Raw genomic sequence first — 12,177 nt, forward strand, 5'->3', positions numbered from 1 at the left:
ATCATATTCTAAAGCAGCAAAACATGGAGAAAAGATCCTAATGAAAGGATTTTTCATAGAATATGTCAGTGACAAGGCTGGCTCCCAGAAATCACCCACTTCTCTTGGTGCCACGGGCAAGAGCCTCCACCTCCCTCATGAAGCGCAGGCACAGCTCCTCCTGCCACGGCAGGGCCACGCACTGCACGGCCACGGGCATCCCCACAGCTCCTTCCACAGCCTGCAAAAGGCCAGGGAATGCTGAGTCAGGGCACCAGGGCAGGCACGGGACAGGGCCGGAGGGAGGGCACAGGAAGGCCAGCGAGGGCACAGCTGCTGGGCTGGCAAACAGCAGCGTGCTGCAACAGCGGGTGCCAACCGCGCTGCTGTCGGGACCCAGTGCATCCCTCCGGGTGTCCAGAGTTGCCGGGGCCCCTGCCAGGGGGCTCAGAGACCCTGGCACATAGCCCTGTGGGTTTGATTATGACCTGTGGAGCAAATTGGCAGCTTTGTTTGAGGACCTGAAAGTCACAGAAGTTTAAATAGTGTAATAATAAAATTATCACTGGGTGAAAGGGTGGATTTTGGGGTTTTTTGGAATGGGGGTTTTGAGGACAAGATGGAGGGACTTGGGCGTGCCCAGTCTTTCTTCTTCTTCTTCTTCTCTACCTCCATCTTCTGCCATGATGCTGGCACTTTGGGATTGGTTTAGAATAGAAGTTCACTGTCTAACACAGGTGATAGGTATTGGAAAGTAAATGTAAATATGATATATGTAGTTTGTAGTATAAAAAGAAAACACTGCCCCAGGGGCGGTCAGAGTGTTGCTGGCTGCCCTGCTGAGCAGACCTCAGCTGGGCAGGAGAAAAATTGTATAGATAAGATACAATAAACAACTTTGAGACGGAAAACTGAAGAACTCCAGCTCATTCTTTGGATGCATGGGCCAAAACAGAGACTTTTCACAATCTCGGGGCTGCAGTTAACAGCAAAACTCCCGAGATGCTGCTAAACAAGCTCCCACTCCCACTAGGAGATGTAGACCAGCCTTGGGACCACGTCCCAGAGGTGTCACTCTGCTGGTTCTAAGACCTGAGCTCTTTTGCTGCTGACCTCTCTCAGCCTCCTGTCCCAGGGGTCCCCGTAGTGCCCTCGGTATTGCTTCAGCTCCTCCTCGTCGGCCCTCGTGACCGCGCTGACCGGCACCACCCCAGCAGGGAAGTCCAGCACGTTGTACAGATGGGTGTAGGAGGTTGCAGCTGCGACACAGAGCATGCAAAATGGCAAAATTTAATGTGCTGGGTCAGCAATGACCTCCAGATGGTAACCTGAGTTGCAGGAATTGCAGAATGGAGTTGCTGGTGCAGAGGAGGCCTGAAAACATGCTGCCGCAAAGGGACTTTTAATGGAGATGTCTGAGTGACAGAGAGCAGAGTGACCTGTGCATTCACCTGTCACTCTGTGAGGGAACAATTCAGACTCTGCATCTACCCCTGGGGAAAAAAATCCCAGCTACCTTTCCAAGATATTTCTGAAGTCCAGTTATGTAACATCACTGTGGGGATTTTGGATCCCAAAAGATTATTGCTAGAGGGGCGGGGGACCCTGACTTGCTGGAAGCTATAAAAAAAGGCCTTTTTCTGCAAGTCACATGCAATGAGCCTTCCTGCTGTTTGCAGAGTTTTGGGAAATGTGAGACAGCTGCATCCAAAAGAGCCTGGTCCTGTACCAAAATCTACCACAGCTGTCCTCACTGCCACTCTCTGCTGCAGGAGCAGCTCTGGGGCTTTCTGCAGCAGAAAAACAGGAAAAAATCACCAGTGAACAGCTGGGACAGAGGGACCACTTATTGCTGCCCCAGAATTACCCACACACATCTTCAGCTCAGATGAGGTGGGGTGTGAAAAACCCACCCAGTGCCGCTCCTTTGCTTTCTCCCTGAGGGCAGAGCCAGCACCCTGCATAGTTTGGGGAATGTCCATGGGAATGTCCATAGTGTCCTGCTGCAGCTCTGCCCACAAACACACCCTGGGTGTGTGCAGGGACACTTGTGTGCCCTGTGTGTCCTCAGGGACGTTACCAAAGAGCTTCCCAGCGTAGCCATGGTTGAAGGCTGGCCCCAGCATGGGACAAAGGATCACATCCAGCCTCAGCTGCCTCCATTTGGTGATGAACTCCCTGCGGTAAGCCTGGAGGGAAAGGCACAGAAGATGTCAGGGGTGTCTGTTGGACAGCAGTGGCAGATCAGTGCTGACACAGGAAAAGGAGGGAGAAAGTCTTCCTGGATACAGCAAAAAAATTATTTAAGATAAAATCTGAACTGTGCTTTGAAAGGGTCAAGGGAGTTTGTTCTTCCATTTTTAGGTTTCCTGTCAGAATACCATATGCTGCCCAGACCTAGACATGAATGCTAGGTGTGTGTTTCGGAACTGATTTACTCGAGTATTAACCCAATCTTTTCCATGAACAGCTTTGTTTTAGAATTATATTGAATGGAGATCAACGGCAGCTTGTTTGGATGACTAAAAAGTCACATCTCCTAAAAGCTTTGGTTATTCTGGTATCAGTATTAAAAAACATGAAGCCAAAATACTTCCACAAAACCTTCATTCATTCTACATGAGGATACAGGTAAGGAAAGAAAGGAGCAAGAGACATTTGGGCAAGCCCCAGGACATCTCCCACAACACAGTTTCAGGATTGTACTGCAGCTCCAGGAGAGATCCAGATTTGTAGTCTGGTTTAGCACAGCTTTGCTGAACATCAGGCAATGAATGAACCCATCCCCAAAGAGATGTCCCAGTTTGTCGTAGCAAACAGCCACAGATGGAACCACAGTTGTTTCTGCAGCCATTCTCTGGCTACAGGGACACATCTGTGCCATGGCCCAGCCCCTGTCCTGCACAACCCATTCACAGCAAGTTTTCTGTACAAGAGTCTTCCAGCTCTCTCACAAAAGGCCTGGCCTTGGGGCTATTTTCTAGTCTGACCTCAATTTCCACCTGCAGTCTGAGATCCTTCCTGCTGAAAGTTGAACAAATGATGAGTGTTTCCAGGAAATACAGTCACTGCAGCTAACCTGATTTTTTTTTTTTTTTTTTTCTGAGAGAAAAGCTGGTCACTAGCCAAAAGTTTTGAATCGGCTCTTGTTTGCAGTAGATAAAAACATGTGAATGTGGTTTCACTGAGCTGTAACAATTCAAAATATCTCTGAAGCCATCAAATCTTCTAAAGTGTGTTCTTTTTGGCTTTTTTGTTTGTTTATTTGTTTTTGTGGTGACTCTTTTTTGTGTGTGTTTTGTGTTTGTCTGTCTTGGGCTTTTTATGTTTATTTGTTGGGTTTGGTTTTCTGTGGGGTTTTTTTTTTCAGGAATGGGAGAGGAATCTGTTTTCACCTTTAAAAAAAAAACCAAAGCATGGCTATTTCATTTCAAACACTCCCACCAGTGACCAGGCAGCTTTTTAGGAGTTTTTCCTGTGCCCTATAATTTGTCAGCCCACAGTGCACATGCATGGAGTGAGTGGCACTGATGGAGGCTGGTGGTGCAGGCTGAGGGGATGCTGCTCCTCGGGGAGGGTTGTGAGGGTGTCCCAGGGAACACAGATCCTGCCTTGTGGGAGGACACCAAAACAGCCTCCTCAGCGTTGCAAAACACCAGCTGAAAGAGGATACTCTCTATAAATAGAGGCAGTGGAAAATACCAGAGAGGAGAGGTGCTATTTAAACCCAGGGACAAAAATAAAATAAGGATAAACTGGAAGGGAGTAAAGAGCAAAGGAAACACGGTGGTTTCCAACCATCAGAGCAGAGACAAGAGGAGGCAGTAAATAAAACTAAATTGAAGCATAAAACTCAGCTGGTTTAAAAGAGGAACCTGGTCAGCTTGTGGCCGTGCTGGATGCAGTTGTCCAGGAAAAAACTTCCTGTCTGAGGTTCCTGATCTCAAACAAGTTCATAGGGAAGCTACCTAAGTCACAGGGTTCATGTACAAAATGTTTGACTCCTAATGTCTCTGCTTGATAGTTTAAGCATGGCCTTAGGTCAGAACAGTGACACCTAATACCTGAAATGAAGAATTCACAAGAGACAGAAAAGACGAAGGGAAGCCTCATTTTTAGTGGCTGTTCCTATGCTGTTTTTGCTTAGACAGTGCAGGGCAAAGTATGGTGAATAATTTCCAACCCCAAATCCATCACAGAGTGCAAAGCAATTGCTTAGAAACATTGGAGACCTCTCACTATAGTAAGAAAAATAAAGTCACGTTACCGCCACTGCTCTGTGCTGATCCCAGAGGTTTTTGGCAGACCTGGAAAGGTGACAGAATTAATGAGCTTTGTGGCAACAGAAAGCAGCTAAGAAAATGCACAGAGAGCCCATTTTTAAGAAAACTGCACAATCCTCCTGGGAACAAGCGATGGTACCACCCAGCTGATCCCCTGGTGCACACATGCTTACAGGTACATCAAAAGAGCTTTTGTTAAAGCATGCCAGAAGACCTGGATAAAAATCAGTGTTCTAAATTCATTTGCTACCAGTTTGGTGTGGTGTGTCTGTGCCTCTCTTGGAGGTGTAGATGCCTCACACCACACTGCACGTGCAGGCAGAAACCTCTGCATTAACACGTGATGCTCTGGGCACCACCCAGACAGGGAAAACAGCCCTTATCTCCTGTGCTGGTCTCCAGGGATCACTCTGAGGATCACCTGTCACTCTGAGCATCCTTAAGCCCTTAAACACCCCCTGGCTGAGAATCCCTGGATTAGCCAGCGCTGAGCCCGGGTGGTGCAGAGGCAGCACACCCCACCTGGCTCAGCCTGTGCCACCCAGCCCCATGGCAGGGCTTTGCCCAGCTGGCATCTGCCTGCACAGGCAGGCACATCCCCTTTCTCCAGAGCTACCCCAGGGTCCTTACCCCACTCCACAGAGAGCACCAAGATCCCGAGCGATGCGTGGGTACTTTTGGAGGGAAGAGAAAAACCTGGGATTAGTCAACAGCAATGCAGCTGGAATAGCTAGGACTGCTACCCTGGGACTGCTACCCTGGGACTGCATTTTGGGCATCTGTCTTCTCCTGGCACAAGTGGCACTGAAGGACAGGCCAGTTCCAGTGAAGTGGGTTTATTCCCACAATAATTTACACATTTAATTACTACAACTCTTACAAATAAGGCTCTAGACCACACTAGTAGTCCTGGAAATCATCTTCTGGATGTGGGAATGCTGTTTAGATCCTTGCTAGTGATATCCTTTCTCCTGGAGCTCATTGCTGGAAGGGCTGTATGCTCACAGCCCATCATATTTTAACCTCACCATGCAAAACTCCCACAAAAGGCTGTCAGACTCACTTGATAAGTTCATCTTGGGTTTGAAAATGAAATGTATTTCATTATGAAGCCCATCAGGCAAGCATTCCTGGGTGGTACAATTTACCTCCCTGCACGAGGAAGCCTCCCCACCTTGCAGATCTCCTCTAACACAGGTGAGGCACACCCACACACTTACTATGGCCTTCAGAATGATAGCCAAGATCCTTTTCAGCAGAGCAGGAAGCCTGTAAGTGTTGTACTGGGATTTCAGGTTGGGATCCACCATGTCTCCTTTGCTGCAAGAGCAGAGAGTGAAAAAGTCAGGACAAGTCACCTGTGGACAGAGGAATAGGAACAGCAGTGCTGCTCCCAAGGCAGGGCTTGTCTTGGAGGGGAGCTGCTAGAAGAAAAAATCTGCCCATTTCAACAGAAAACACTGAGCAATAAATGCTGAGGTATAAATGTTCATGGCAAAAGTGACAGATAAATCAGTACTTCAATTTTTTTTTAATGGCCCCTGGGTCATCAGGGCCATAAAAGTTCTGGGGGGCTTTGCAGTGGTGGGGCCATGCACAGCCCTGGGCATGCTGAGGTGACAGAGTGGCACGGTGGGCACAGAATGTCAGCTCTGTGTGTGAACAGCCTGCTGCTCGTGCCAGAGTCACCCTGAACTAGAGAAACTGCTCCTCTGCTGCTCATTGCTCAGTGTGCACACAACAGCAATGCTCCAGATGCACCCACTGCCCTCACAGTTGCAGGTTTCACTGCAGCCCACACAGCAATGGGTTTTACTCACAAGCAGTCCACCAGGTGGGCGGCTCCATCTGAGAAAATCCCTCTGGTGAACAGCTCATCCACCATGTAGTCAATCTTTGGCGGGGCAAAGGGAACAAGCTGCAAGAAAAGCATCCCTGTCCAAGAGGCAGCAAGGGTGAATGACTCAGAGAGCCCTCTGTGAGCCCCCCTGCCTCACCAGTGCTCACCAGAGCTCAGTGGGAAGTGGTGGGAGACTTACGCCTAGGCAGGGAGGCTGCTCTAGGACAGCAAGTTCTCATTTTCATCTGCCTGCTGTCCTTTCCCATTAGCCCTAGGCAAGGCATTAATACATATTAGACCTGGCACTCCTCCACATTCTTAGAGAAGAATTCTTAGACACTTCAAACCACCAATATTAAATTTTTTTTAAAATTATTTTGCATCATTGGAGCAGCTACCATAGAGAAATTTCCACTGGTGGAACCACAGAAAAATGTAGGCTAAAATAAGTCCCTGGAGGGTCAACTGCTCCAACTTCCTTCCCACTTACCCACCAGGAAATCTACAGGCTGTGTTTAACAGCTGAGGGATCACTGAAACTGTTTTGAGTTTGACATTTATGAGAACACCAAGCACGATGGAAACAACACTGCTTGGTGTGACGTGGAGATATCTGAACATAATTATTATGTCTGCTAGGCCAGAAATATAAACAAGATCACTCCAGTTTAGAAAACGAGCTGCTGCATTTGCCTTTCTCTTTCACAAGGAGCCAAAGTGGAGATGGAAAGTGATTTATCCAGACTTTGTAAGGAGCAGGGTAACAGCTCCAGGCACGGACACGCACCGTGTGGCCTGCATCCTGGAGGAGCCTCCTGGTGAGCTGCACAGCCCGAATCATGCTGGGCGAGGGCTGGAAGTACCCATCCCCTTCGTAGAACCCGACACGAAGGGGCTCCGAGCTGCTGTAAACCTGCGAGAAGGGGAGACACAACTGCATCCAGGAGAGGAGCCAGGCTGGGCTGCCCCCAGGGCTCAGGGCCCAGCACATCCCTCTGGCTGCCCAGGATGGCCGGGACCCCTGCCAGGGGGCTCAGAGACCCTGGCACAGAGCCCAAAATGCCCCTGTGGGTTTGATTATGACCCGTGGAACAAGTTACCAACCTTACATGAAGATCTGCAAGCCATGACAAATTAAGTGGAATGATAGTGAATTTATCACAAGGTGAAAAGTAGATTTTGGGGTTTTTAGAATGGGGGTTCAGGGGTTCAGGGATCTGGGCATGTCCAGTCTTTCTCCTTCTTCTTCTTGGCCTCCATCTTCTGCTGTGATGTTGGCACTTACAGGTTGGTTTAGAGTAGAAGCTCACTGTCTAACATAGGTGACAGGTATTGGAAAGTAATTGTAAACATTATACACATAGTTTTTAGTATAAAGACATAACACCGCCCCGGGGGCAGGCAGAGTGCCTGGAACTGTCCTGCCGGATGGAGAAATAATTTTATAGATAAGATACAATAAACAACCTTGAGACCAAGAACTGAAGAGCTCCGACTCCTTCTTTGAGTGCCAGCCTGGGAAAAGAGACTTTCCAACTTTTCTCGGGATCACTCTGACCAGCTAAAGATCCTGACATCAGGGAGGCACCAGCTGAGCTCTCCTGGGCTGGGGGGAGGATGGGAGGAACAGGGCTGGTGAAAAGCAGTGTTGTCCAGACACAGGTCTGCAGCAGTGTCCTTGGTGTGGTCCTTTCCACACCATCTCCTGCATGCCAACCCTGCTGTGAGGCTGCTTCTGGGGTCACTCGTGCTGGGTGTCCTCTGTCCACAAAGGTGTGTGTTTCCCTGGGTCCTTTGCCATCTTGGAAATCTAGGAATTTCTGGAGATTGTTGCTGGGCAGGTGGAGACATGGGAGCACCTCTGAGCCTTACCTGGTCATTGAAGGGGATGGGGGGCACGGTGGGGTCCAGCTGGAACATCTCCTGGCAGAGCAGAGCCCTCATGCACAGGGCCAGGCTGTCCACGTCCCGTGCCATGGGCCCCAGCACCCCTGTCACTGTGAGCACAAAGGGCCTGTCACCTGCCACTGCTGCCAGGTGGGCTGCTGCTGGCACAGAGCTGCTGGTGGGGCTCCAGCATGGAGGAGTTTCAGGTCAGGGAAAAGAAGTGGGGAATGAGGGGAATGAGCAAGGAGGTCCATCAGGAATGATCTGTCAGTCTCAGAGCAGAGGCAGCCTAAGGAGCCTGATGACCCCCTGGGCCAGGCTTCTGCAGATGTGAGGAGAGAGGGCTGCAGCCTTCCACCAATGCCTGGGTGGAGCTGAAGCTGTCAGAGGCTCCTGGCAGCATCTCCAGTGAGACATCCCAGGCCTTTGGCATGCACATCTCACACCTCTCATGCCTGGCATCGCAATGCCTGGTTCCATTCCATCATTGCACTGATTTCATCCTGCTGAGGTTCAGCCAACACCAGCCACCACGCAGAACAGAACCAATGGTGCAAAATGTCATGGCAGGAGGCTGCTTTAATAATCCCTGCTTTGGCTGGCTGTGGGGCACAGAGCAGGGCAAGCAGGCCTGCTGGCATTTCAGCAGTTGGAGATGTAAGAGGCAAAGGTTTGATGTAGGAACATGCCATCATGGACTTACCTGACTGCATTCCCATGAGAGCACCAACGACTCCCTGTTTGCTGGGAACATAATGGGAGAAGAAATTAGCAGCAGGCTGTAGGGCAGGTCACCATGCTGAGCTGCCAACTTCCCATTTGCCCACAACCGAATCTAGGAGGGATTTGGTTCCTCCTTTCCTTTCCTTTCCTTTCCTTTGGTTCCTCCTGGTTCCTTTCCAGTTCCTGCAAAGACTTGACACTTCCTAGGCTATGAAGAAGACGTACATGGTCTGGAAGATGCTAAGGACTGTGGTATTGCAAAGGACATTATTTATTCATCTCTTTTCCCTGCTGTAACTAACTCCTTATCTATGGGCAAGCCACCTCTGATAAACAGAAAACTCTTACAATAAAAGCAAGGGATGGCAAACATCTGAAAAGGAAATCATCCTGTAGCATTTGCTTTCAGCTTCTTGGCCAGAGCTATTAAAAACTGAATAAGTCTTTGTTGTGATACAGATTGAAGTCATCTCGTGTTATTAACAGAGCGAGTTCAATGCTAACTTAACCCTGGAGGAAACCACGGGCACTACCACAGTTTGATGCACTGTGGGGACACCTTGCAGCCTCCACAGTGTGTGGAAGAAGGGGACAGGAGCTGGGATGTACCTGATCCTGTTTCCCGTGGGTTTGAGGCCGCAGATCCCGCAGAAGCTGGAGGGCAGGCGGATGCTGCCAGCCACATCCGAGCCCATGCCCAGGATGGAGCCTCCCCCTGCAATCAGAGCTCCCTCTCCTCCTGAGGAACCCCCGGGGCTCTTCTGGGGGTTCAGAGGGTTCAAGGTCTGCCCAAAGATGAGGTTGCTGCAGTCGTAGCTGGGGAGAGGAAGATCAGCAGGTGAGTGAGGTGCTTCTGCCTCTGCAAACCATAAACGCAGGGCGTAGAGCACTGTGCGGGGATGGGTGTGGAATTAAGGTGGAATTGGCACGAAATAGATTTCTTGAGACAGCTGAATTTAAGAAGAGGGAAGTATCAAATACAAGAGAAATAATTTTAGATCAAAGTAAGGAGGCAATTAATATGTGCAATTAACTTGGACAGCAAGAGGCCTGTGTCACAGTGTTTCCATGAAGGCAAACATGGCATTACTTTATCATGGTCTGTGGGATGTTGGTTTTCACAAAGGGGATTCCCCCCTGGTGCTTTAGGACCTGGACAATGACGCTGTCTTCTTCCTTCACTTGGCCCAGAAATTTCACCATCCCTCCAGAAGAGATGTGGCCCTTGGGGATGGGAAACAAAGCTCTTTTTAGTGCAGGAGAGATGCTGCTTGGAGCTGTGACAAAACCAGACCTAATTCATCATGCTTCTTGTGGCAAAGCTCCCACCTCACTTTTCTCAGAGGCAGAACAGGACCTGACTATCCCAGGGAAAACCAGATCAGAACAGGTTACCAGTTTCTGGAGAAAACAAAATTTTAATCATAAGAAAAGTAGTTTTGCTGGTACCACAATATTGGACCCAGAACATCCTTGTCTGAGGGAACTCTTCTCCAGTCCTGATGAGGATGGGACATCCTGGCCTGTTCCCAGACCCACAGCAAAAGGCAGAGGAACTGGGGAGGTACCTTGCAGTTAATGTGGTCCTTGATGCTGATGGGAATGCCATAGAGCAGCCCCTTCTCCTTTTGCTTCTTCAGTTCCTGGAGCTGATCCTCACATCCATGGATGAAGTCTGTGACACAGTTCACCTCCCGATTCACCTCCAAAGCCTCTCCAGAACACAGAAGAGCAGCAGGACAGAGGAATGGATGGAAGGAGACATTACATACTGAGTTTTCAGGCTGAATTTTCAACCTTCTCAAAGCTTCAGCATTATTGAGATTTTACCTATAAATTTAATATATTTCTTTCTGAGATGTTTTTCTGCCCTGGATTCTGTCCTGCTGTAAGGCAGCCTTCAGACATAACAGTACCAAAAATTGTAATCCCTAGCATTGCTGGTTCTCTCAGCAAATGAGCTGATTTTTAATTTGAAAGTCCCACTGTAGGAGAGCCCTGCAGCATCTCTGCCATGCTGGAGGTATCACCCACCTTGTCCATGTAGGAGTAGAGGACACTTTCTGGGGACAGGGACCCCTCCTTCAGCTTCTCTGCCAGCTCCACCATTGTCAGAGAGAGGATTTGGGAGCTCTGGGTGCCTGGGTTCTGCAAAGGGTGGAGAATTGGGTGCAGAGGGAAGAAAAAGAAAAGGTTGGTTAAGTCTGCAAATACCCAATTCTAACATCTGCCCAGCAGCCACCTTTAGTGGAAAATTCTAGGATATATGCCCTGTAAACATGCAGACCTCCCACAGAGCACTGTGTGTGCTGGAGTGGGGAATTTGCAGATGGGGAATTTGCCGAGTCTGAGTTCATAAAACTGGAACCAAAACAGGCAGAAAGCTGCACCTTGACTGGAGAGTTGCATGAACCTGTAGGAGTGGTTAGACCTGTCTCTGTTTACTCTCTTACAGGCCTTCACTCCCCTTCTAACTCTAACTCACTGAAGAGCAGTTCAACCAGCTAAAGTTTTACAAAATTTATCATTAACAAGGGTGGGGGGAAAAACTTGTGGGCTGTTTGCAACCTCCCTTCCAAGAAAAGAATAGCAGGAGGTATTTCTTCTGGGTTTAAGACAATTCCAAAGGCCTGACCCCCTAAAATCCAGGTGCTTCTTTACCTGGGCATGGTCAGGAGGAAATTGCTTTTGTTCACAGATGTGCAGATATTGGAAGGTTGTGGAACTCCCTTGTACTTAGAGGATGATGGGGCAGACAGATCCCTATGGAGGGGCAGAGGAAAGAGGATGGGAGAGGAAAGGCTTGGCAGTAGGGATGGATGAGGAGAATGGGTGTGGAGGTCTGGGGTGGTGACCTGATTGAGAAGGTCCCAAGCTCCAACTTTTCTTTCATCCTCAGCATTTCCTCAATGGGTCTGCATTGAGAAATACCTAATTTACACAGTCTTTTGTGAGAGGGCCTTCTGAGGCAATGGATAGTGATGACCCTCACAAAACTTTGGGTTGGTGATGCTACAAAACATGCCCTGTCCCAGGCACATTCACAGAGGGATTGATCAGAGATCCCCCATTTCTTTTGTTACCCAAATTAGCATCCCTTCCCTGCACATACCCCAAATTTACCTCTTGTTTAAGCCTGCAAGCTGCCTTCTCCATCCTCTCCAGGGCCAGGTGCCGAGACCTCCTTGCCTCATCCATCTTCTGCTGGACCTGCCTCCTTCCCAGCCATCTCAGGAGCCCCACAGCTGCAGCTGAGCTGCAGAGCAGAGCCGAGAGGGCATGGAGGTCTCCCCAGGACGGATCCAGGACCTGCCACAGTCGCTCTTGGGTCATGATTTGTGTCTCTTCAGGCCAGCTGCAGACACCTGGCTCTCCCACCTACTCCTCAGAGGGCTGATGAACGCAGACTGTGCTCGCCTACTGTGCAGCATCAGAGTTGCTTTAACAAAGTCCAGGAATGGACTT

The 12,177-nt window shown here is 49.3% G+C and overlaps 1 protein-coding gene across 1 annotated transcript; it reads right to left on the reverse strand.

Annotated features, from left to right (window-relative positions):
• Positions 1-12,177, reverse strand: LOC128943108 (vitamin D3 hydroxylase-associated protein-like). The gene is made up of 15 exons (XM_054285913.1): positions 11,836-12,177; positions 10,747-10,860; positions 10,281-10,424; positions 9,803-9,936; positions 9,322-9,528; positions 8,693-8,733; positions 7,975-8,099; positions 6,890-7,015; positions 6,083-6,180; positions 5,483-5,582; positions 4,893-4,936; positions 4,247-4,286; positions 2,060-2,168; positions 1,093-1,238; positions 1-220 (listed from the first exon to the last, which is right to left on the reverse strand). The coding sequence occupies exons 1-15, from the start codon at positions 12,043-12,045 to the stop codon at positions 92-94; spliced, it is 1,767 nt and encodes a 588-aa protein (XP_054141888.1). The 5' UTR covers positions 12,046-12,177; the 3' UTR covers positions 1-91.

Source organism: Melozone crissalis, unplaced genomic scaffold (assembly GCF_028551555.1).
Source record: "Melozone crissalis strain CALT ecotype California unplaced genomic scaffold, PUWL_Pcris_2 ptg000045l_1, whole genome shotgun sequence".
NCBI lineage: Eukaryota > Metazoa > Chordata > Aves > Passeriformes > Passerellidae > Melozone > Melozone crissalis.

Bases quoted from the DNA above. Each gene is read 5' to 3' on its own strand.
- LOC128943108 (XM_054285913.1), bottom strand. From the start codon at position 12,045: ATGACCCAAGAGCGACTGTGGCAGGTCCTGGATCCGTCCTGGGGAGAC. The intron at 6,181-6,889 runs GTGCGTGTCCGT...CTTTTCTTGCAG, and splicing joins TCCAGGATGCAGGCCACACG to CTTGTTCCCTTTGCCCCGCC. The intron at 4,937-5,482 runs GTAAGTGTGTGG...TCCCTCCAAAAG, and splicing joins CTATCATTCTGAAGGCCATA to TACCCACGCATCGCTCGGGA.